The sequence below is a fragment of the Erithacus rubecula genome (assembly GCF_903797595.1).
Source record: "Erithacus rubecula genome assembly, chromosome: Z".
NCBI lineage: Eukaryota > Metazoa > Chordata > Aves > Passeriformes > Muscicapidae > Erithacus > Erithacus rubecula.
In genome coordinates, this window is record NC_136661.1 from 19,432,465 (window position 1) to 19,458,551 (window position 26,087).

A 26,087-nucleotide genomic window follows, 5' to 3' on the forward strand; every position below is an offset into this window, starting at 1 on the left:
ATAAAAATCTTTAGACAGCTTGTGTCTGATAAAAAACTTCATGGTGACAGCAAGACCTCAAGTGCTTTCCTGTCAATCCAGTGAGAAGACCCCTCACCTTGGCAGTAGCAGAAAACCTAGAGTGTGTGGCTGAGCAGCAGTGACACTACCCAGAAGAAAGCAACCAGAATTATGTACATTGAAACAAGGCAGCTGCAAAGATGAGGCTCAGTTCAAAATAAAGACACCTAAATTTAGCTCCCTTTATGCCACATAGGGCAAAAACTAGTTGCCTAAATTTCTGTAGCTATCTCAGACTGCCCAGGATATTTTGCTTTCAGCTTCTGCTTAAAGGCACAGGTGTACTATCAACAAGCTTTATGCAGATTCTTCGAGTACCTAGAGGATATCTCTTGTCCCCATCTTATCTTTAGGTGTCCAAGCTCTCAATAGTCAATAGAGAGTTAGCCAAAACAGGCCCTGGAACCATGATCAGCCCTTAGATTTGACTTAATTCCCTGAAAAGAGATGGTAATTATGTATCAGATACCTGGCCTTAAGGTTTTTAATAGAGCTCCTTAAGCTTCTGACCATCCCAGAAAGATGCACATCCTACAGGTCCTGTGGTAGCACTGGGAGCCCTGAACAGAAGTCTTGGCTGCTCAGGAATTACTTCAATGACACTGAAGTCCTGTGCATGGGTTATGGATTCAATCTCCAGTTCTGCAACTGGAGCACTGATACCCAGAGCACAATATAGTTAGATGGTTTATCATCAACATGTAATGCATACAAAGCATCAAAGTGAAACAGACACAAGTAAAACAAAAGGACATCCTGATGGAAATAAAAATTGGATTGGATTTGTTTCAGAAAGGAAAATAACTAAGTCTATTTCTTAAATAAAAGTTATGAAAATAGAATATATTAGCATAGCAGATTCACAAAATAGTTTTAAAAGTTGTGATGAAAATAGATAAATACATTTTTCAAATCCAGTTAGATAAAATGAACAACAATTTAAGACTTGTTGCCCTTAAAATTTTCATTGTACAAAACAAATTTGTTCACTCAAAATTATTTTTCTTGTGCTATCATTAAATATAAATGCCTTTCTAAAGCTGTTTCAGAGGATGAATTAAAATAACTGCAATAGTCTGGAATGAACTTTGATCTAGCATAAAAATATAGTAAAAGACATTTCCCACCTTTTTCACTGGGAAGAAATCCATTTTGGAGCTGCTTGAGCTTATGTATCATTTTATTAACTGGGACTAATTCCCAGTTTATTTCTCTATGTCCTTATTTGACTTACACTCATCAGTACAAGCAAACAATATCAAAACTTTCATTTTGCTTCCTAATCATATTTCAGTCTACGTCTGGAGCAATTCCTGCCAACTGCTTCTGATGCAAGCAGGTAAACCAAAATACCTTGGTGAACTCTGGATACAGTTTTGAAACACCACAGTTAAATTAAAATTTTTTACATTAGTAAATATAAAAACATTATTTACATTAGTAAAATTTCAAATACAAACTGTGTATTTGTAAGCAAATATAAGCTTTCACATTTTTTTCTGAACCACAATTAATACTGCACACATGTACATCTGCTTATGACCACCACTCCTTATTGTTTATGTACTTAATTAGCTAAATTAAATTAAAATGTCAAAATCACACAGTTCCCTATTTTCAAAGCAACCTAGAAGCCTAACTCTGCTGACAAAAATGTCTTAATCAGCTGTGAAAATGAGCCTTGTGCTTTCCAATCAGGAAGGCATAAAACCCATCTACCAATGGTAATTATGCACCTATTAGAAATTACCTTCCTGTTATTGTGGCTTTCACTTTTTTTTACCACTGCCTCTGTTCTGCCCTTTTCACTGTACATCAGGCAGCTCAAGAGCATGGACAGCACGTGTGTCAGCAGCCCTAGGGAGAGGCTGCAAGTCCCAGACTGCTCAGCCCTGAATTACAGCCAAAGACCAGAGCAGTGGACACGCCTGGTCACTTCCAGCATCACCCTCCCAGAGAAGGTGGGCACCCCTCTCACTCCACACTAGCTGCAGTCTCAGTTTAGGGAGCTGGAAGCAAGCTTCTTTGCAAGAGGAGAGCATGCAAAACAAGCTAAATGATTAGAAAGCCTCCAGCAGAGCTGGATGCCAGCCTGGAGACAGCAAATAGGTGACTAAATGTCCAATATCTGGTCTCAAATGTTGTGCAGTCGCCTGGCCAACTGCTTGACTCACACCCTTGATCTTGCCAGAAGGAAACTTGATTGGGATTTCAGTCTGTCTAGGGTAGATCTGACCCCATGGCACAAAGCCAGCTCCAATCACTCTCTTGTAAGGCTGAACTTCAGCTTTGTTTATTTTTCAAGACACAAAAGCATCCCATGTACAAGTCTATATTATAGTGGTTCAGTACTGGGCTTTAGTAAAAGACTACCAAGCATTTGCAATTTTTATTTCTTCTGCTGCCAGAAGAAATAGAACTACTGAAGCAAATTTTTTAGGGAAACCATGATACCATAGATCCAGTCCCCAGGCAACATATCAGATATGGTACAAGCATAGAGCACATTTAATTAAGTTTATACAAAGGTCTCAGCAAGACTGTGCTGGGCAGAGCACTATAAGATTGTCAGGATTCATGACCTGATTGGGGCTGGATTCTCATGAGAACTTTGTTGGATATGAACACATCCACATGGGAGAAAAAGAAAACACAAATGTGTAATAAACAGACCTTGTCTAATACTCTTCCTAAATCACAAAAAACCCCATCAAATTGATGTTCTTTCATGCTGTTATCTCAAATACCACTGTTCAATTTATTCTTCCTTCTCTAACATTTTCAACTGAGCATGTGCCCAATACATAATGAATGTGTCAAAGCAATAAAAGCAATTTAGTCATTCGCAATCACTAAACAAATTCCCTTCACACACACAATCTTTAATGATACAGCAAATCAGGACATAAGTATTTAGCACTGTGTCTTGTGTTTCAGCACAGAAACAGCAAACATGTTCTTAATTTTTTGGTTCTGAAGGTAATCTCATGGAAATTACAATTTCAACAGCAGAGACAAAGTCTCACAGAGATGATGCTGTTGTCAAGTTTTATTTATAACACAGATTTTTACTGCAGTTAGGACATCTGGACCACAGCTCATCTGCCACGGATCATATAATCCTCATGTGCTGTTAAAACACCAGAGAGAAATCAGTTGGTCCAGTAGACTGCCCTGGGGATTAATTTTGACTGTTGAATGAGTCTACTGTAAATTGCAGACATGGTGGGGGAAAGGATCAAGTCAGGACACATTACTTTTTGTTCTGCTGACCATTCTGTGGTGGCAACGAATAGAAGCTGGTACATGTATATATTTGAAAAAATTTAAAGGAAAAGCCTTAACTAGCAGTTTTACAGATTCCCTTTCTCATAACACAGAGGATAAATTTTTGAAACCCACACATAGAAGTAAATAAACTGAAATTTGTGTTTTCTCCATCCAAACCTGTTTGTTAATAAACAGAATTAATTCTATAGAAGAATTTTCGGAAAACTGATCACTTGAGTTTTAATTATTTCTTATTTCAGCTTAATGTCTCCATGAACATGAAAGTAACACCCCGTATGCCTCTCCAGCACTTCAGTGTATACAAGATACCTAGAAATTCAAAATATGCAACTCCAAGAAAATACAAAACCCTACCAGGAGAAAGAGCTATGGTTATACCTCTAAAATATAAGCCAGTTGTGATTACAGGCAACTATGTCATAGCCTTTTGGCCAACTACCATATTCCAAAACCAGCACTAGAAAGGCTGATGAAACACAGCTTGCAAGTCTATAGAGGTTTAAATTGTGCTCAGTAAAACTAAAGTATGGACCTAAAGAAAATAAGTAAGATATGTCAGGAAATTTCATTGAAAACTGTATCACCTTATATAGTTTCCTGTGGAAGCTGTTTTCATCCCACTTTCAATAAAATTTCTTGACAAACAGCACTTTGTGACTTGCTCTGCTGACACCAATTTTGATTAGGAAGTCAGGAGGGGCACCTGTTTACAGAGCTGCAGCTGCTTTTGGGAGAAGCATGACACGTCTGCATAAAATTAGTTATTATGGAAAACTGTTATGCTGTCTGTTCTGAAGACCAGAACAGCACAGAGCTGACCAGGTTGAGCTGCACTTCTCTACATAATTAGATCATAGCAAGCATAAGCAGATCAATCTGACACAACATGCAGCTTGCATTGGAGTTCATGTGTTTTGTTAAATTAGTTAAAGACCAGTCCAGCTGGCTGGTTGAGGGTACACGTTCTTTTGAAATCCCATAATCTCTACTCAAGAATTACTAAGTTTATTTCTTGTGAAACTTGTTCATATTGACCTGAGATTCAAAGCGTATGGTCTTTAAATGCTTACTCTGTATGTCCGAACAGTCCTACACTTAAGAAATGAATATACTAACCTTAAAATATGAATATACTAAAAAACTTCTTTAGGATAAAACCACTAGTTCACATAACAAAAATGAACCTCATACAATTCTTTCATAACTTCTATTCCCATGCAAATAAAATCCAGATGTGTAACACCAACGTTGATACATCTTGCTTACACATTAAAAACTGTCTATGAAATTCACCTTCATTCTGCAACATGTCCCAACCTCATCCACTATATTTACAAAAAGATTAACTGGTGCATTTGTCACATTAGGTACCTGGGTTACTGTAATCAAGTAAGTTGCACAGTCATCAAAAATTCAATATAAAAGCACTGTTTATATAAAGCTCCATATATATATATATATATATATACCTCCACAAAGACATGGAAAGGTATCATAAAACTTACCATCACTTGCAGAAAGTGAGTCATTTGCACAGATCAGTGCCAAAGTAAACAGCAGATGTCGAAGATCCATACTTCTAACTCTGTAATAACAAACGACAGTAAGAGAGTTTCTTTACAAGTCAATATTACTAACAAGGTACAACATTTAAGCTATTATCTAGTTTTATTGAATTTTTGATTGGATTTAAACCAGAAGCACATTTAGTTTATTGTTTATTGCCTCATAAAGTAATACATCATCTTGCAGTCTAGAACAGACAGTAAATACTATATTTACAAAAGAAGTAGCTTATGTGTCTCTAGTCCATTAAATACAGAGGGAGGAAAAATCAAGCATTGTCAATTGATAGACTACATCTGTAAATGACTTTAAAACTTCCAAGAATGTAAAGACTTACAATACTAGCATAAAGAAAGCCTTTATCACTTCTTCAAAAAATCACACTTCTCATTTTCCTTAATTCACTTGCACCACACACACACACATTGTACAACCCCACTGCACAATCCTGTTTTGAGGCACTGCTTTGCTCCTGCCACTATCACCAGCATCTGGTGAAGGGCAGCAGCAGCTCTTCCAGCAGTTGCTGGACTTTCAGACTTCTGCACAAAATGGTACCTTGTTCCCAAAAACCTCATGAGATGTCCACAGGGAGTACAGGGAAAGCATCCATACCATGGATTATAACCTGACCATTTACAGTTATAGAGATTACCAGAGACCTTCAAAACTAAAACTACAACACTCGTGTTAAAACGAGCATGGATTTTGAAACAAGTCAGACAACATTTTTGTTCTGTGTCAGCAAACTAGCACAATACACTGACACCTTGCTCAGAGAAGCAGCAGAGTGAGAACAGCTCCACTTCCACATCTGACTGTAAATTGGTATGACAGGCTTGACACTGCACTGCACTTTTTTCATTGAGAGATTTTCTTTATCTAACAGAAGATTAAATCACAAACAACTATGCCAACTAATGAGTAACACCTCTAAGTAGGTATTATCAAGTAACAATTCATGCTATCAAGTCTGGGAGTCAAAACCTAGTCAGTTTCTGAGTACAGTTATCAAAGTCTGAATTAGGTTAAATACCATAAAACACAAGAATGCAGAGAATGTAAAGCTATAGTTATGCTGAATTTAGAAGGTAATTCCCTCAATTTCCATACACTAAGAGAACAGAATAAATCACAGCACAGAAAAAAACCCCAAAACTATGACCAACTCCAGATTTCTCATCCATGCTGTTCAGTACAAAACTTGAAAATCAGAAGATATTTTCTTTCATCCTCCTTAAACTTAAATAATTCTCAGGTTTCAGGCTCAATATAAGTGGCATTTACTCAAACTGCTCTAGACTAACAGAACCTAAGCCAGACCTGCAAAGGCAAGCCAGGAAATGCTCCCCACTGCACACACAGAACAAGGATGCCCCACCACCCAGAAAAGTTTGGGTCAGCCTGAGTGGGCACGGGACTGCTACATGAAGAGAAGAGCAGCAGGAGCTCTTTGGACTGGCCAGGCACCAGCAGGACCTTGGTCAAGCAGACATGGACCACTCCAAAAGGGGGGTGGATGGAGGGACAGAGGGAGGGAGAAAGATAAGTAATGAAGGGGAGAAGGGGAGAAGGGGAGAAGGGGAGAAACATTCTTTAGTGAGGATTTGGGACAGTGTGGGAGTGAGACAACTCGGGGAGCAGGACCAGAACCAGCAGAAGTGACAACTGCAGCTGTTGGAATGCACAGACCTGGGACAAAGCTAATAAAGGAAATCACAGGCCAACAATCCTTCTAATTGTCAGAAGAGTGTGTGTACACTCCACAGTACAAGGTTCATCTAACATCAGCTACATCTTCAGGTAGCTCAGTCGGTCCCCCTGCTTCATCTGTACTCCTGTTTAACAGACACTTATTATCTGTTATGCATAAATCTACTACAAAAATTGGTCTCTGTGTTTGTCAAATCCTCTCCTCTTACACAACTTCTGCCCCATCAGTCTCTTCTCCCCCTCAGCACTAACCCAGGAGTCTGGAAACACATCACAGAGGTCAAAAAACACATTGCACTTCAGCAAGGTTTTGTTATTGCAGAGCAAAACAATCTTCTTCCAGTACTGCTGTTCCCTCTTGCAGTGGCAGACTTGTTTACATACCTGCAACACAGTGAACTCCATCAGGAGAGTGTTCCAGTTAAAATGAATCCATAAACATTTATTGTAATGAACCTGTTAGTGAAGCAGTTTTATCAGGACTCCCCAAAGACACAGCCCAGGAGCAGGTCTGGAGCAGCACAGGCTGGGAATGAGCAGCCAGGATGGAGGGGAGGGCACAGCCACCTCCAGCAGCAGCTATTACTTGTTTAAGAGGAATTTTACAATTATTGGGAAATTCCCTGCTCAGCCACACATCTTGACTAAAACAAACAGTTCTCTAAAACAGGGCACAGGATAAATTTGCATTCCTAAACCTCAGAGATGAACAAAATTGTGCTTCATCCCCTGCCCTTTTGCTAGTCAAATGCAGTATAGAAACAACGATGCTTCTTCAGTGTACTCTCATAAATGCCAGAATCTCAGCAAGACAAAACACTGTCTTGGCTCTGCCTAAAACCACATGGGATATCCCACTGAGTTATCCATTCAGACAAGTTGTGTCTGTGAAAAATATCCAACTGGTATACTCTGAATATAACCAACATAGGCAGGACTGAGCCCAAAAACAGCAACTGTTCTCATCTGAAAATATGGATGCATCATGCTCCACCCTTTGTGCAAGAGCCTCTGTAAAAGGCCAAGTTGTGCTATCTCCTTGGAGCTGCAACCCAGAGCCCTTGGGACAGGGCTTGTACTCAAGGCCTCACCCAGGCAAATGGAGCTCTGCACGGGGTGTGAAGCACCAGGGACGTGACCTCTGCATCCAGCACAAACACCCACAGCTCGGCTGGGCTGCAGTTATGATGTCCAGCTCTAGCAGTGCTCCAGTGAAGGGAAGCCACAGCTCCAGTCTCATGGGTGAAAATCTGGTGGAAAGCAGGAGCTGCCCCATCATGATGACACTTTTGGAGGCACAGAACAAACCTTCTGAGAGAAGGGTCCTCTGAAGTGCCACCTGCATCATCATCATCAGACAACTACTGCCCCGCAGAAAGTTCTCAAAGATCTGTTCCATAGTGACCCACTGCCCTTCCTCTAAGGCACTCTTGTGAGTATTCTATCAATAGGAACAGTATTGTCCAGAGGCTTCAGTGTTAACCTAGCAAGAGACAGCTTCTCTGTAAGCATCAAGGCAAAAATGACCTTTTACAACCCAGTAGTATCTACCTCCCAACACCCTATGTGCCTATGAAAGAAAAATGTCTTTTATTCAACAGAAAAAAAACAAAAGCCTTCAAGTTTCTGTAACATATTATTCTAAAGAATAATATTCTATGTCTTACCCAACTCCAGTAGCTTGTACGAATGAACAGAGTTAAAATCAGGAAAAAAAAATTACAGCAGCTGACTGTCCTCAAGCCAGCTGAAACTTGACCACAGAAACATTTGGCTAGAGGTCAGCTCAGGCTAATTACTTCAGTACAGAAAGGGAGCCAGGAGTTATAAAAAGAATAAAAAAAAATATCTTGGCCCTTTTCTATAGCAATGTTGGAGTAAGGTCAATCACAAGTGAATTTAAACACAACATCTCTCCAGTGGGATGTGAACAGAATAAGCATAAACAGGCAAAACTGGGCTAAGAAGCTCCCTGAGAAAAGAAACAGTTTAGTCACAGCACACTGAGTTGTTTGCATCTACTCTGGTCAGGTAAAAATGTTAACACACAAAGTAAACCAGAAGGAGTCTATTTAAAAAAAAAAAACCTGTTTGAAGTGAGATCTTGACCTTTACATAGTTTCTGAACCTGAAAGGACGAGAAGGAAAGACAAGGACAAGGACATGGAACTGCACCTATTAGGGCACTTCTGCTTTTGCCACCATCATTAATTTAGGGTACTTCAAATATGAAAGTTTTTCCCCAGTAACCTCCTTGACTTTATCACTGCCTGCACAGCAGCATCTCTGCAGCTAGTACAGAACAAAGGGTAGCCTCTCTGCTGCAAAACAAAACACAAAATAACTGAGTGGAGGATTAATTGGAAAAGATTTCCTACACTGCTGTTTCATCATTCCATTAGATCACAAAGAGGCAAGAGTACAAGAGTGAGCCATGCATGTGAATATACACCAGCAGATCCACCACCAAATAAGAACAAGTGCTGGGAAAGGAACATAACTCCAGCCTCTACAGGTTTGTCATAGAGATAATCTTCTTTATTGCAACTACCAAATATGTGTGCATGTACTTGTGCAGAATTTTTCTGGGTGAAAGGCCTTTATTTTTCACAGTGTGGAAATTCCTTAAAAGTTATTTCAGGGCATGACCAGTGACACCAAGAGGTAATCCTTCTGTGCTTGCCTAAAAACATCCTCATCATTTTGGCTGATCATGCAGAGCTGAAATCACTTTGCCTGTGCACCCTCACTCCCCTGAGTGCCAACAGGATGGAGTCATGCTGCAACTGGAATCAGTTTTAGCCCTTCCGATCAACACAATCTAAAACTGCAATGGACTGAAAGCCTTCTTCCCTTGCTTGCTGATATTATGGCTTGATTAAGTCATCAGCAGCCCTTGGACGAGTGCCTGCTTTTACAGAGCCCTTGTCGGGGCTCTATACTCAGCCACAGTAAGAAACAGAAATAACAAATTGTCTCAGCTGATATGAGTAACACACCATTCACCTATTGTGTACAGCTATCCTGGATATAAAAAGGATAAGGAATGATACCAAAGAAGCAGAAGTTACATACTCCAAACTAAAAAAAAGCTAACCAACCAAAAACCTCATAAAGAGCATGTTTCACTTAAAAAAAAGTCAAAACTTAACAACAAAAGAAAGATAAAATTGCACTTATTGGGCGTGTTTTTATGCAATTTGAGGACTACAGAAAAGTACACTATAAATACACTTAAACTACTCCATAGGTTAGAACTTAACCTATGGAATGGAGGCAACTTTATATTATTAATTAGGTCTTTATGTCAGCTAAATAATTTATAGTGATTTCAAGTGTTAAAATGTTAAAATTGCAAATGTAATCTGTTGAATTAATTGCTCCCTTTGGGTTTAAAAAATGTTTTTTCCTATACAAACTTTTTATTTTGGAATAAAGAGTATATGAAATTTTAACTTCAACACCCAGTTTATTCTCTCTACTGTAAGAGACACCTTTAGTGCTTTTAGTTGGTTTATTTTTCCTATGGACTGATGTATCTGATTACTCTGATTTAAACTTGTAACAGGACAAATTTTATCAGTTCTTTGATGTGGTTAAGGTGCCCTTCAGTGAATCCACATTTGGACATTGTTTTGGGCTTTACTGAAAACTGTTTAAAGTCATTCTCCAAAAACTTGGCTAAGAAGTCTAAGGACCGTTGTGGCACATGTGGTATCACTTCTTTATTTAAAATAAAATGTACTGTACTTTGACAGCAGTAACCTGATGGACTAGGTACACAGGAGGATCTCAGCTCTAAGCTGAGTGGATCTCTCCATCATAAAACAATTCCTAAAGGAGGATTGCAGTTGTAGTCTTAAGTTTGTCTACTACACAGATAAAAAAATTTGAATTTATCTGAAATTTGAAATAGATGAATCTCAGATGAAAGTTCAAACATTTATTTAGCTGCACAACATGCAGATGTGAATTGCTGAGCAGATACTCAACTTTGCATATAATTGTATCATTAAGGAAGATTCAGGCCTATTTATGATAATAGTTTCTTTCTCAGCTATAGTACTAACTCTTCCAAGGCTTCTCCATTTTTTTTACTATTATTATTTTTAGTTACTATTAGTATTTAGATAACAGACATCCAAAAGACAAAATTCTGCTCTTTTCTATTTGTACAATGAATTGAAAACAAAAGTGTTAGAATTTCTTTATATAGCCAAATGTACATTCCAGTTTTGCTTGAAGAAATATAATGCATCCATTTAATGCTCAATATCACATCAAGAAAGCAAAGAGAAATATCTAAGTCTATATCTAGAACTACCACCCTAGTAATCTGTACTAAAAAATGTTGTTTTGCTCAAAAACCTTTCACTGAGATAATTATTCACACTTTACGTAAAGAGATTAAATGATATTTCTTAGGTCAGTAAAAAAAGTTTGTAAGTGTGAAAAAACCCCAAACCATGAAGCAAAAGCTCTTCAGTGTCTTGCCAGCATTGAAGTTCAAATCCTGTCAGGACTACAGCAGTGTGGACCCAATCCAGCAAAGCAGTAAAAAACATCTGATTTCAAGTAGGCAAGATGATATATTTAACACGAGAACAAGGCTAAGTAATTCTCCTAGCACTGTGAGAGAGCTTAGCACCTCACAAAAATTAGTACAAAGTAATGAAGCACAAGAATCACAGTGCAAAGCAATCTGTGAGACACTACTGGCAGTTTAGGCTGGAACATGAGGGAAAACAAACAGGATTAATTTTATGCTTGATAATAAATAACCATCTTGTATGTGCTGTTGGATGGTCACTACACCGCGGGTCAGTTCCACTGTTCAGTCAGCAAAATCTCTGCAAGCTTTCTCCTGGTGCCAGTATCTGCATTATCACTCAAATTAAAAAACACATTACCTGGTATTTGGGCAAATATAGTCAGTTACATTTCTGCACACATCATAAATAATTCCACATCTGATCTAGTTGAGCTTCTCTGTAACATGAAAATCCTGCTCCCTCTGATTTCCTTAAATTGCTCTTTGAAGTCTGTAAGACTTGAACTTTGAGTTCAAGATGATTGGAAGAAATTAAGGAAGTTTTGCTCAAAAATGCTCAGCTATAACCCAATTCTGTTTCACTGCAGATCACCAGGAATTTCATCATTTTGGAACAGTTTAGTAATAGCTAGTAATTTTTGCTCAAAGAACAATTTCAGGAAATCAGAGGGAGCAGCCTTTTAATTTAAAATCATATTTATATAACAAAAACATTTATTCAAGGAAAAAAACATCTTCAAGAAGTTGTAAAATTTAAGTTAAAGGCCTGGTATTTAGCCTAGACTAATGGAATCACTTCAGAGCTCTTTACCAAGGTACAAATTAATTACATGGTTTAATCACACGCTAAATTATTTGTGTGCTCCTAATCAGATTAAAGACTACATAACAGAGCCTGTATGGCATTTAGGAAGTCATTCACTTAAATAGCACAGTATGTGAAAGCTAGTGAATGACAGACAAAGCATGTCCCAGTGCATTTCTGGATGGCCACTCAGGACTCCAAGCAATCCCATATTTACTATCAGTTGGTCTGCAGGGAAAAGAATAATCTTCTGGGCAGAAAGTTTAACAATAAGCAGTGCATTTTAATTTAGTGCAGTTTTGTATGTCCTGCATGTAAGTTGATGATATGATGCATATCCTTTTATTTTGAATCTGTAATATGCAGACTGAAGCCAACTTGGTATTTCAGTTAAATGGATGCAGAGTTAACATATGAGCACACCTATTCAATGCAACTAAAAATAATGTGTTTAAAAAGTTCTGTGTTAATAAGAAGCAGTATGATTAGCTTTCCCTGTGTCCTAAAATCATGCCAGCATTGTTCCCTCTCCCATTTGCTGATTATTTGGTGCTTTAAGTCCACACAAATCTGAATATATAAATGGTGGGCACCTACCAAAAAGTAGCTTATTGCATTCAACAACTGCTTAAACTGCTTCATATAGACATATAGATAGATTTTGAGCTAGATCCTTAATTGTGAAAATCAACACAAAATTGAAAGAAGCACTGAATTAAACCAGCAAGTGTAGAAGATCACTCAGTATTTTTAAATGCAATGCTGTCAAAACAAGTTTTCATGAAATAAGAAATAATTTGTGAGGAAAAGCTGATCTCTGTTCTAATCTTCCAGAAAATTCTTTAAAAGTCTCTTAACTTCTGCCTCCACTTGTGCTGGTATGACCTGGAATACAAAATACCCAACTTTCAAATTTAAAGAATGTTTTAATGAAGCATCTCACATACAGAGACAGATTATGCCCACCTTTACCAAAGTGACTTAAAAACATATGAGGATTTTTAGAAACCATCCAAACAGGATCTCTAAAACCTTTATACTGAAACAACTCCTTGTGATACACATTTTTATGATACAGCCGTTGATGACACCTTTTAGGCCAAGAGATGTAGGAGGAATACTGCAAATTTTTAATTGGAGATTTTTTCGAGGCTAGAGTGTCCAGTATTTCTAAATACAGGGAGACTGACTAGCTGATTTTGCAGACAGAATTAACTGAAAGCCAGTCTAATGTAAAGACTGTGTACATGGCTTGATTTTTCATGGGCTTTGAGTAACTTACTCTAATTCACATTTTGTAACATACCATGGAATTATTTTAGCTGTTTCAGTTATCACAGGTCCTGAAGGAATTCTTCCCAAGAAACCAGCAGAAGTGGGGTCTGGTTTGTGTCCACGTGCTTGCACCCACTTAACACCCACATGCACACAAGCATATTGGTGTTTTGATTACCATCACAAGCACTCCTCATCATTTATATTTTCTCTTTATTTATTTATTAATTTATTTTAGAATTTATTTATAGCGTTAATATTTCTGTATGAGAGGGGAAGACTCCTTCCTGTGAGGCAGATGAGTTTGAGTAAGAAAATGAAAGATCTGATGAGCAGGAAGTATGGGAAGGTCCATGGAAAGCCTTTTTTCCTGCACTGAAGAGGCAGAAAACTATGTGACATGGGGTCCAGAACAGTTTTGAAATGCAACAGATTATTAAGGAAGTGGAGACAAGTTTGCATTTCTCACTGAGTGATGAAGCCAGCCTTCCTTTTAAGGGGAAAAGTCCAAACAGGCATGGCTGGTAATCTCTAGAGTTAATGACCTACTGAACAGTTACTAGTTTAGAGAGTTTCACCAACTTCTCCAATGAAGAAATTAAGAAGTGTCTGTAAAATAAGCCACAGACACAGTCGTATTAATTTTAAAGGTAATTTGACAGATCTGCTTCTAAAGAGGTATTTTAATGATGCCAGATAATATTTTCCATCAGCAAATCCTGTCTGCAGCAGGAGTCAGTGGCATTATCCCTTTAATAGACAGAGAAAGGGACACACTGGGACGAGGAACAGACTGCCTACATTTACACCACAGCCCAACAACAGAGTAAAGCACAGACTGCCACCCCCCCTTACACACCACAGAATAACACAGTCTTGTGGATACACTGCCAGCCATCTCAACAATACAAAAGAAAGTTGTAGTGGATTAAGAATGTCCCAAATCCAAAAACAAACCCAAACCCCAAAAAACTGACAGTTTGCATTAAGACAGAAAGAATTGCAATTAAGAGAAAGAGAAGCTCATCTGAAACACTCTAGAAAAAACATCTTAATAAGTGTATAGCTCTTTCACAAACAATAGGAATGTTCCCTTTAGTTGTGGGAACACCAATGCAGTGAATGCAAGCCCATCATACCACATATACCACTTTTTAAATGTCAGAGAGAAAAGCAATCATTGTTCAGCATCGCAACCTTTGATTTTAGACATCCCACTGAGAACTTAGGACTGATCAACTCAAAATGAGATACTGTGCAACACACAGGTGCTGCAAATAACAGAGCTGCCCAGTGCAGCAGGCTGGCTGGCCAAGGGACAGCATGTCTGCCTCCACTAATTTTATGACTTCCTTCTCTGCAGGAACTCCATCACAATACCAACTCATTAAAAAAGTGAAACTTTGGACCACATTCAACTGCTCATTAAAACCAAGCAGTGGATTCACATTTTTCCATTGCTGTTACTGTTATTTTACATGGGACAATGAGGAATGGATATTTACAGATAAAATTCACAAGGTACCAGAGCCAGGACCTTCATCCACAACCACTTTAAGTATTTCTCAGACACAAACCCACTCTGTGTTGTCTATTCACAAATATAAATCCCATACCAAGCTAGATCTCAGACATATGGCTCAATAAAAGGGTAGGACATTGGAAAGAGTTTTGTAAAGTCCTGCTGGGGGCTCTTCCCATCTAGCACATTACCCAACACTTGTAAAGTCTGACCAGCAGCCTTGCCTCAGTATGCATTTTTGTACTGAGCAAGGCTGCTTGCACAGATGCCTGGCAGCAAAAGTCTTAGGAACTGGACTCTCCCATTAATCAGGGCACCACTAACCACCCTCACATCGCTCAGCCCTGGGCTCTGAGTGGCAGTCTCACCCACATGGCCATGTGGAAAGTGTCAGCGTGGAAGGGAAAGAGCAGGACTGCTCCTTTCTGTAGTTCTTGTACTGAATAAATTTAGTATCACAGAAAACTGTATTTCTGGCGAGATCAAAAGCTTTAATCTTAGGAAAAACTTTTAAAAATGTAATATAAAAGTATATATACATTTTGTACATAAAAACATTTAATCTTTAAGAAGTCATTGGCAATGATACCATCTGCTCCTAAAATACATATGACACTTTCCAATCACAGCAATCTTGTAAAAGCCATTTTCACATAAGTGATGAAACTGACTGCTCTTAGATTCAACACAAATTGTGTAGAAATATTCAATAAATCACTTATTCATAGCATATATTTTTCCAACATTATTGAAACTGTGGAATATCACAGCATAATTGCCCTGATGCATAAATCAGTCCTTCTTTTTAGTTCACTTGTTGCATACAAGTTTTCCTTCAGTAATCACAGCTGATAGCAAGTGGCTAGATTCACATACTTGAAAGAATTGAAACCAGTCACACATAAATAAAAATATTTAAATTCTCCCCTGGTAACACCATGTTAACATCACATCAAATATGGCACTGTGCAAATAACAGCATTTCCTAAGGATTCGGATCCTTTGCTCCCTTCTGAAAGCTCATAATTACTACCCCTCAATTACAAACAGGAAACTGAAACACAGCAAGGTTACAGAGGGTGACAGAACCCGAGTGAGTCTGTGGTGGAGCTCAGAAGCAATGTCCAAACTTTGTTCTTCCAGTCCTAGGCTGCTCGCAGAGGAATCTGGAATTGGCAGTTTAGCCATGGATCAAATGGCTCCCTGGGCACGGAAAGCCAGGAAAACAGAGCACAGAAGCAGTTTTCTGTATGGTTGTTTGGCCATGTTTCAACTATAAAATAACAGAAGTCATTCATAAACCATTTTCCAGGTGTGCTGAACTCCATATGAAAAGGCATGGCAACCACAACAAAGAAGACTTTGGTTAAGGACATCGCTGATGACTAATTTATGCATACTTTACAAGCATTTTTACAGGTAACTTTTCACTATTCTGACCTTCTAATTTTCTTGGTGAAATTGGTATAGACAAACATCCCAAGCAGAGATCCATGGTGCAATGAAGGAATCTAGAGTTACACCATCTGATTTCAGAAACATTAAGAACACAGACATAGGACACAGACATAAGTTTTACCTACTGTTATTGAAACTAAAGCTAGAAGTAGCTAGAATTTCTCTTCTATTTAATGACACTACAACTGTGTACACTTAGACAGGAATAGCAAGTTCAAGTCTCATAAAACTGCTACAGTACACAGATAGCAGCTGTAAAGTCTCATGCAGCAATTTAACACCAGATAACAGCTTTTCAGCTTCACGCCATGAGCAACCACAGGTCTGAATCCCTTACACAGTAGCATATTTCTGTGATGTTCAATTCAAATTACCCCACTGTATTCTGATTAGGCTTTCAGTAATACACAAAAGAAGCAATGAATTGGACATGAATTAGAACCAAAATGTACATTCAAACTAAATGACACTTTAGTGTCATTTAAACCAGGAGTTTTTATCTACAATATTCTGATACGCATTTTCACATTTTCCCTCACCCATAAAATACAGATTTTTTTTTCTCTATTTGTTTCAATAGGGTGCATTTAAAGGCAGGCAACTAATATCCTAAATAACACATTATATGGGAAATGGCTTCTTAAATGCAGTCAAATAATTTTTTTCTGACAAGGAAAAATGGCTTTTGGCTACTTTTAAGAGTCACCTAGCCCTCTGTCTCAAATGCTGGCTACCAGAGATTGACAGAAGGGCTTGAAATCATCAATTTAATCAGGACTGAATCTGACAGCCTTAATTCATATATGTCTATTGTTTTGGGCAGTAAAATATGACAAGTAGATCCCAATCAGAATTTTGTATAATGCATATTATAATTATCAACTTCTGAAGGAATGAATCCTAGAATCTGAGTGGATTAGCTCTAGGGCATTACAGGATACTATCGATCAATCTGCATAGCCAACCCTGGCTATAAAGTCACTTGCAGGTAAGATAAAAAATTATCACACTACCTCAAGTGTCAGCAGGGGATGGACGATGCTCCACACCTCCCTCAGCTCGACTGCAAGTCACAACCTTCTCCAGCCATCCCAGCACCTACATGAAAACAGGAGAAACAGGCAAGAGATGAGTTCTGCAACAGCAAAGGTCACCTGTGGTGGGAGGGCAAGATGACAAACTCCAGCTCTGTGTCCTGGTCCTGCTGTCCCTCAGGGACGGCCACCAGCAGGGCAGTGTGTGCAGCACCTGGGCTTCTCACTCAAACTGCCCTGGTAGCCTGGCACCCCGTGTCCCTGAGGGCTGCCAAGACACTGCACCCCGTGATAACCTTGACATTAAAGTGAGCACACGTTCAAAAGGCAAAGAGAGGTCAAGGTGACTGATCAACTTATTCTTAATCCACATTGCTGGTGAAAAACAGCTGCCCTGGAAGTAACCTCTGGGCCATCAAGAGGATGAGTATTATCTCACAACAACAACAACAACAACAACAACAACAACTACTACTACTACTACTTTAGACAATAAATTACACCACAGTAACTTATAAACTGGTGGAATTAAGAAAACAACATTTCATTTTCCTCTAAAAGGACAGCGTATAAGTCTCGGGAAGAAGGCACACTGATAAAGAAAAGTAGCATGTTATGTTCTGAATTCCTAAGCACATTTTCACTGCCATGATATTTTAGCACAGCAGCAGCATCCAAAACAGTTCTGAACTAGCAGCATTTCTGTGTTAAAGAAAAATAACACAAATTCAACATTGATAGTTTCTTCTACTCAAGGATGCAAGTCAGCTTTTAAAAGCATTTTAAAAAGTCAGAGATGGTGCTCACATTATTTGAATAATTCACAATAATCTGATTTCTAAAGGGAAGGATTACAAAAAGAAGACCAGATTCCACAACATCAAGCCCTTAAAAAAAAGTGGGAAAAAACCATCATTCTGCAAAACCCCACAAATAACATCTAAAGAACAACAGTGTACAGATAGACCACAAAACAATGGAAAGCAAAATGTGCTTGTGAGTGAAAGTTTCATCAATGTTTCTCTGAAATCCTTCTATAGTGCAATGTGTAAAGGCCGTCATCTCTGTATTTATACTAAGAAAACCCAAAGCAATACCTCCCCAACTGCCAAATGAGAAAATCCTTCAACATAGAGAAAAATTAAAAATATGTTTGAAATAAACAGAAAGTCTTTTCCATGCAAAAGCATGACTAATATATAGTATTACTATAAAATAAATCAACATATATGTGGTTATCCAAGGTAAAACCTGTAAGCAGGCTTCCCTCCTGGTAGACATCATGAAACAAGTGGATTAGACAATTGCCTACATAGCAAGTCTTTACACTGGTCTACCCCATAATATGCACAGCCAAATTCTATTATCACACTTTTTAGAAAGCGCCTGCTCACATTTCAGCAGGCTGAGAATATAACCGATTGTCCCCCACTCATATGTAATTCTACAAGGAGTCTTGTGTTAATTTAATTTCTGACTTTTGAAAGAACTCTGAATTTCAGACAGAAAACTGAGCAGTGAGCCACAACTCTCTTTTCCAAAAATAAAAGGACAGCTTAGTGTGGAACAAAGTTATAAAGTTTAAGCCAGCTGTTGACTGAAGTGTGCTACTAAGGACTACTGACAAATTCCTTTTTCAAAACACTCACTATGGCATTAACAAGGGGAAATGACCTTTATATGACAAAGTCAGAATCCTATTACAATAGGACAGAAAAAATTATTCCAGTAGTCCTTCCAAAATATTTTGAAATCCTGCTCAGCAGCAGCAAAGATCTCTCAGCTACTTTATGGGCAACAAAGGAAAATGTCCTAACTTCTGATTACCTGATTGTACTCAGAACATTTTGTCTCACTCCTGGCAGCTGTGACAATGTGCTCCAGCCCCTGCTGTTTTCTGCTTGTGCAACAGCCACCCGGGGTGGTTGTGATGGCTACATCTGGCTCACAGATATCAACACAATAGTTCAGGGCCATAAATCTTGCTCGACACCTACGGGCCGTGAGTCTTGTTCCACAGTGAGGGCTAGTTGAGCATGCGCCAAACGAAACACGGCTGCTGTGCAAATATGACCATAAGTCAATCATCTCACTCCATAAACAGTGCACAGCCTAAGGCTTGTGCAGCTCTCCTGAACAGAAGGGGCTGTGTGTCAGGAGCTCCCCTTCAGCATGGACACCTCTCTATGGCACTGAGAGATCCTTTGCCTTAGAAGTTCAGTCAGTGAACAGCAACATGCTAAACTTTGAAATCTTACCTAAGTGACATAAAATATTGATTGTGCAAATACAATCCTTTAGCCGTAAATGTTGACCAAGTTTGGGACTAAGTCTGGATCCATTTATAACTAGACTCCAACCAAAAAATCTAGAACACAGGGGAGTCCTTTCTGGACCTTATGACTCAACAGGACAGTCTCCTACAGTTTTGTCTGACCCCATCCTCTGTGCTGTATACAATCAAGTATACCTTCCCATCAAATACTGTTAAACTGCTGACGCATTTACCACCAAACTTTGTTAAATGGCTGTTTTACATCAATAAAGACATTGCTACTTCTCTCTTGCAGGTGAAGTGCGTCAGTATTGTGGCAGCAGCAAGAGATGAAAGCACAAAAAATGCCAGCAGCAACAGTTTAGAATAGCCATACAAGCACAAAACCAGCTACATTTGCACTTGGCTCTGACAGTTCATAATGTGTGAAAAACAGGCATTACTGTGCATAAGGAAATAACCTAGATGCTAAAATGATCAGCCGTCTCCCTTTAAAATGATTCTTGGAAAAACTGCACCTTCACAAAAGGATAACAGATTCACATGAATAAGTGATATAGGTGAAGCTCTGTTTTTTTTTTGGGAGACACATATTTTGTCAGAAGCACATTTGATTACTGTAATCCACAGGGTGAACAAAAGGATTACAGCACTGAGTTGAGAGGGCCCATTCAAACTAGTTTGTTTCACAAAATAAGAAACAGACTCAGACTCATCAGTGTGTTGACTGGATGTGAGGATCTTTGCCCATTATTATCTTCTCATTATGTCCTAAGATAACCTACCAAAAAATAATAATCTGGGTAATATGAAATGGACTAAAATGTGCCAAAAGTTCTTTTGGTCTTCAAAAAAGCATCTAAGGAAAGGTTCAGTGATGAAAAAAAGCTGGAAAGGCTTTTGAACCTGTCCCATGTAAAGTCTTAATGATGAAGTACAAACTAGTGAAATGTTCTGAACACTGGCTAAAAAGCCAAGGGATTTCAACCAGTGGCAAAAAGTCCAGCTGAAGCACAGCACTAAAGAAGCAGCTCAAGAGTAAATGCAGTTTAAGTCTTCATTAATGATCTTTTTCATTTAAGAAGGGACAGAACAGTGTAAGGGATTGCTTTGAGGTTGTGAGTCCAGGAGCACTCAAAACTCCAATGGACTCAAAGTACAAATGCATTAATGAAATCTTGCTCTGAGCACAAGGGTTGGACTACATGATATCCAGGCATCCTTTCCAGCCTCAGTAATTCCATGATTCCACAATTCTGTGTATTTACATATCTAACTGATAAGTTGCAGGCAGCAAACAAAAAAAAAAAGAGGAGGGTATAAATTGTTTTGGAAGCAAGATTGCAATCCTGCATGGAATGCTGAAAAGGAGCAGACTACTTCCAAGCAGACACATTATACGGATTCACAAGACCTACAAGATTTTCCAGGAGTTCCTGCTTCTCCATTATAATGGGCAACAACAGATGTGTCAGAGGATCCTGGCACCTGTGAAATCTGGCACCTATTTCCAGAGTATTTGTGCTTCTGAGATTTGATCTAAGGAATCCTAATTGTCTCTTTATTCTATTTCTCTCGTATTTTATTTCTTCCCATTTCCAGTTAAACCATCACTCTGTATCTTAAAGGAAAACAAAACAAATTGAGATGTATTAGAATTTAATCTGAAAAGCACTTTATTTCCATAGATTGCATTGTGATGTGTGACACCTTGCTTAGAGTCTTGAACTACTTTTCCTAAACCTTTTTAAAGTATTTACCTCAGACAGAAGGAAAAATGGGTTCCTCACACACACTTTTAAGTCATTCTAATAATTTTAAGGCCAGCTGAACATGAGCCAGCAGTGCCCTTGCAGCAAGGAGGGTCAACCCTGTCCTGGGGAGAATAAGGCACAATATTGTGAGCTGGGCAAGGGAGGGGATTGTCCTGCTCTGCTCTGCCCTGGGGCAGCCTCACCTCCAGTGCTGGGGGCAGCTTTGGGTGCCACAGTGTGAGAAAGGCATCAGATTGTTTTTGAGAATGTCCAGAGGAGGGTGATCCAGATGGTGAAACCTCTTGAAGGCAAAACTCATGAGGACCATTTGAGGTCAATTGGCTGCTCAGCTTGGAGAAGAGAAGGCTGAGGGGGACCTGGCAGAGAGGGACACTCAACCTCATGGGGGGCAGAGGAGGGAAGGTGCTGATCTCTCCCTGGGGACCAGAGGCAGGACATGACTAAGTGGAATGAAGTTGCACTGGGGAACCTCAGGTTTGACATTAGGAAAAGGTTACTGAGAGGGTAACTAGTCACTCCAACAGGCTCCTCTGGCCATGGCACCAAATCTGTCAGGGTTCAAGGATTGACAATACTCTTGGTTGTATGGTTTAGTTCTACATGGTCCTGAGAGGGGCAGAGTTGGACTCAGCGATCCTTATAGGTCCCTTAAAACTTGAGATATTCTGTGCTTCTGTGTTCTTAGGTTCAAGCTTCTTACCTTCAAGCTTGTAATGGGGTTTCACATCTCCCACTGAAATAATCTTCTGTAACTGTGAACTCACTCAAATTCTCTGATCAACTTTCTCCTCTGCACAGGAATTCCTTAAATTTGTTCAAGGAAACACTAAGAAAACACATCAGAACATTCCATCATCATTCCCTTTTTCTTCTAATCAGATAGCAAAAACTTTGATTCTGGTTAACCTTTACACTTGTCTTACCAATCTATTCTGGACAAGGGATCACATCTAGTTCCAAATCAGAGTATTTTTCCCCCCATCTCAATCTATTCATATCCTTAGGAGTTTAACAATAAATCTTGGCCTTCATGCTTTAAATACTTCACTGAACCACATTTCTGTTCTTACAGACTTGGCAGTCTTTGCCTCTTTGACATAACAATAACCGGAACATTTTCTTAGCAGCACTAAGCTGAGTAACAACTGATTGTTTTTTGACACTCATGGTAGGCTAGAAGATGAATTTATGTTTTCCATTGCATAATGGTTACAAGTGTATATGTGGACAGAAAAGCTCAAGAGGTTTACACTGTAGTGGAAGCCAAATATAGGAATTAAGACACTTCTTTGGCCTTTTAAAAGAAACCATCAGTTTTGTAAGGGATGTAAACAGAAATCTAAGCAATTTCACTTGAAAACAAGATAGCTCTTGTGGTATCCAGAAATTCAGACTGCCTTCTTTAAGTGAAGTATGTCATATTCCCAGCTAGAGTGAATTATCTTCTTATGCTGGAGGAATGTTATGAAGAACAGTTTAGTCAATGTTTATAGAAAGTATTCTGAGATCTGGGCAGCTGGAAATCCAGAACACTATTATCTGAAACTGTTGCTGACATATCAGTAACTTAAAAGAAAAAGTCTTCTGATCAATTAACAGGAAAATGCCATGGAAAAGATCAGAAAAAAGATCTATTACTGGATTATTGTATATAGTTCTTATGTCCACACTTAAGACAGCAAAACTTCAAAAGAGCATGGACCTAAAAATGTTGTTTGAAGTCTGAAGCACCCTTTTATAATTAAGGTAATAGCCAGTTAATTGAGAAAAACACATGATGGATTACTGTACCTGATCACAATCCATATCTAGAAGAAATAATAAACACTAGATTGCTCTTCAATGAAATGTAAGGGATACTGAGGAATCAAAAACAGAAACAAGTAACAAAAAAAATCTTTTATAAGGCTGAAACAAAACGAAAACTGGAATTTACTAGAAGAGGAATAATATTAATTTTAAAAAATCTTCATCCCTTCAACCTGCTTTTCAAGCTAACAAATTACTGGGTACAAGTAACAGAAATGGTGCAACACTGTCAGACATTATCTGGTCCAATCCCATTCTCCACAGCCAGACTGATTACTGCAATTAAGGCAATTCAATTAATCTTCTTTTTGATGAGATGAGAAAAATTTCTCAATAGGCACATAAAATGTCAATTGATACGGAAAAACAAGTCTATCAATACTACCTAAAGCAAGAGTAAAAACCGTGGTTCATGGAACTAAGACTGTAAAAAGGGAGAAGAAAGAAAATAAAGAAATTTTGAAAAGAAAATACAGCATATTAAGAAAATAATCTGATAAATGTATGTTGCCAAAATTGTCACTGCTCTAAGAAAAGACAGTGTAAGAATGACTTGGCAATCTGCTAATACAGAAACATACAAACAGTATTTATTGGATCAAAAAAGCTCATGACTAACCAACAGTGGGTATATATTTTAGGATTTGAAGTACAGGGTTTATAATTCAGAGATACAAATGTTATTTTAGGCTTACTGGTGCCATAGTATGTAACTCAGGTAAAGATGAAAACTCCATGGCTCCCATTACTCCTCTACTTTATGAAATGGTGCAACCATAGCACACTGTTATTTGAGAAGAAAGCAGGGAGAGTTAGGGGATAGCAGCAAATTTACCTTATCTCCATCACTGCTATGTTTGAGTTTAGTTTGGCTGTTAAGTCTTGCAGTTGCTACCTTAAGTATTCCTAATTTTTAAATGACTGGCTTTACAAATTCTACAAATTGGTCACATTCAAACGAAGCATTACCTGTGAGTTGCCACTTTCTTCAGTTTTCTCTTCACTCAACATCAAATACAAAAACCCCACTTTGTTGTCATATTTCAGAACAGCTACTCCCTTTCCTGCCTCACTGTCACCTCTTTTTCCCCAAAATAGCAAGCATTTGCCATTTCAGCTTAGCAGGGTTCAGATTTCACTGACACAAGAAATTAACTCTTCATGAGTTATAGAGTATTTTGAGTTTGACCCAAAATTATGTAGCATAATGGGCTGATCTTTCTACACTTCTGAAGTATGTTATCAGCTTTTCAGTCCTGAACTGCACTTCCTCAGAGTTTCTGCAGAGTCAGGGGAATCTGGGCATCACTTGGCTATGCAGAGCAATGCCTAAAACCCACACTGCTGAGCAGAGAGCTCCAAGGTCTGCATGACTGGTGCTATCAAGAAGGAGCCCTTGTGAAGAGATTAAGCTTCAAAGAAAGGGGCTTACACAAGTTTGCTGAGAAGAAAGGTATTGAAGTCAGCCAGGAATGAAAAGTGTGGCTGGGAAGTGTGTAGGGATGCAGGGTTAAATGCATCCCTTTTATCCACTCCAAATGCCCAGCCAGGGGCTGAGTTAGGCACCCAGGCCTCACCAGATGTTCCTGCAATATGCTAAGATACTCAAATACTGCTGGGGTATGAGTGAATGTACTAATCATGCTCAAAATAAATATTTTGTTAATATAAAACACTGGTCTTAATTTTGTTCATCAACCATCACCACTGAGGCACAAAGGGTCACTAAGATTTACATCTCAGCCGTGGCTTTTCCATTGCCCTCTGTTGCAAGCTACATATGTACTTTATCTATTTTCATATTCTAAATATATCTCCATTGTGGTGATCCTCCACAGTTTTGGAAAACAAATACCCTTAATGCTAGAGAGCTGTCTGTTTTACAAAGCCACAGGAGCCATATACGTTATGGCTTTTAAAAGTTGTTTTCCAAACCCTAAAAATTGATGAAGAAGAAACATTTGTTTTAGTCTTCTCTTTCTTCATGTTTTCAAAATTTCTAGTCTCTAAAATCTAAATCTGAAGAATGACTGTACAACAAAGAAGCTAATAGATCAGGGAGAGAAAGAAAATATTTTGAAGGTCTCAAGCAAGACACTCAACATTTTATTTCAGAGCCAAATGTTTTGTCTAGGGAAATCTCCAATCCAGTTCCTTAACTGAAGATTATACATGGTATTACTGGCCTGTATCACCCACGGAAAGAGAAACCCAGAAGAGTTACAAATTCTGAAGGCTACACAGCAAGGACACTTTAGATTTTGCATTTTTCTTTCATTCTATTATTCTATTCTTTTATTACTCAGATCAATAGAAGAAGGAACACAGCTCCAGAATTCCTCCCTCTTAGTAAATCACAATGAGGCACTTGGGAATCTGAGCATTGAATTCATACCCTTCCATTCATCTTTCCTGAGACTGCCTGGGTTGGCATATATATATATATATATATATATGTTTAAATGAAAGGATTTTTGCATATAAGACAAGTTTCCATTTCATGTTGCAAGTTCTTGTCATAGCCATCCTTTACTGTCTGTTAAATTCTGCTTCCGATTTTCACATACATTTGCATCCACACTGCCTCTATAGCTTAAAGTCTTTTCAATACACCTCAGGAAAAAAGCAAGACAATGAAAAATGGAGTTCAACTCTGTTAATAAAATACCATCAATATAAAAAATTAAGATTTCTTTACCTGTGGCTAAATAAGGAACAGAAGGTATCTGTGGTAGGAAGTTTTTTGGGGATGGGGTCAGAATTTACATAGGAATGGGATGGAGAATTCCTCCAGAGTCTGAGGTGTCTAGTGAGAACACACATCTTGTGCAATTCACATCTCCAGCCAAGTACTTCTCCATTGATTTAGGCTTGTTTTTCGTGCTAAAAATATTAAATCAACAATCTTAAATCAGACTCAGGAATTCAAAGAGGCCTATTTTCAGGGGTTGG

The 26,087-nt window shown here is 38.5% G+C and overlaps 1 protein-coding gene across 5 annotated transcripts in view; it reads right to left on the reverse strand.

Moving 5' to 3' along the window:
• The window catches only part of GHR (growth hormone receptor), a 146,244-nt gene that overhangs the window by 57,652 nt on the left and 62,505 nt on the right, over positions 1-26,087 (reverse strand). For all 5 annotated transcript variants that reach the window (XM_079330153.1, XM_079330152.1, XM_079330154.1 and 2 more), the window contains 2 exons: positions 17,256-17,340; positions 4,857-4,936 (listed from right to left, as the gene is read on the reverse strand). In XM_079330153.1, the coding sequence (XP_079186279.1) occupies positions 4,857-4,926 (70 nt within the window). In that variant the 5' untranslated portion in view covers positions 4,927-4,936; positions 17,256-17,340. The remainder of the gene's footprint in view (positions 1-4,856; positions 4,937-17,255; positions 17,341-26,087) is intronic.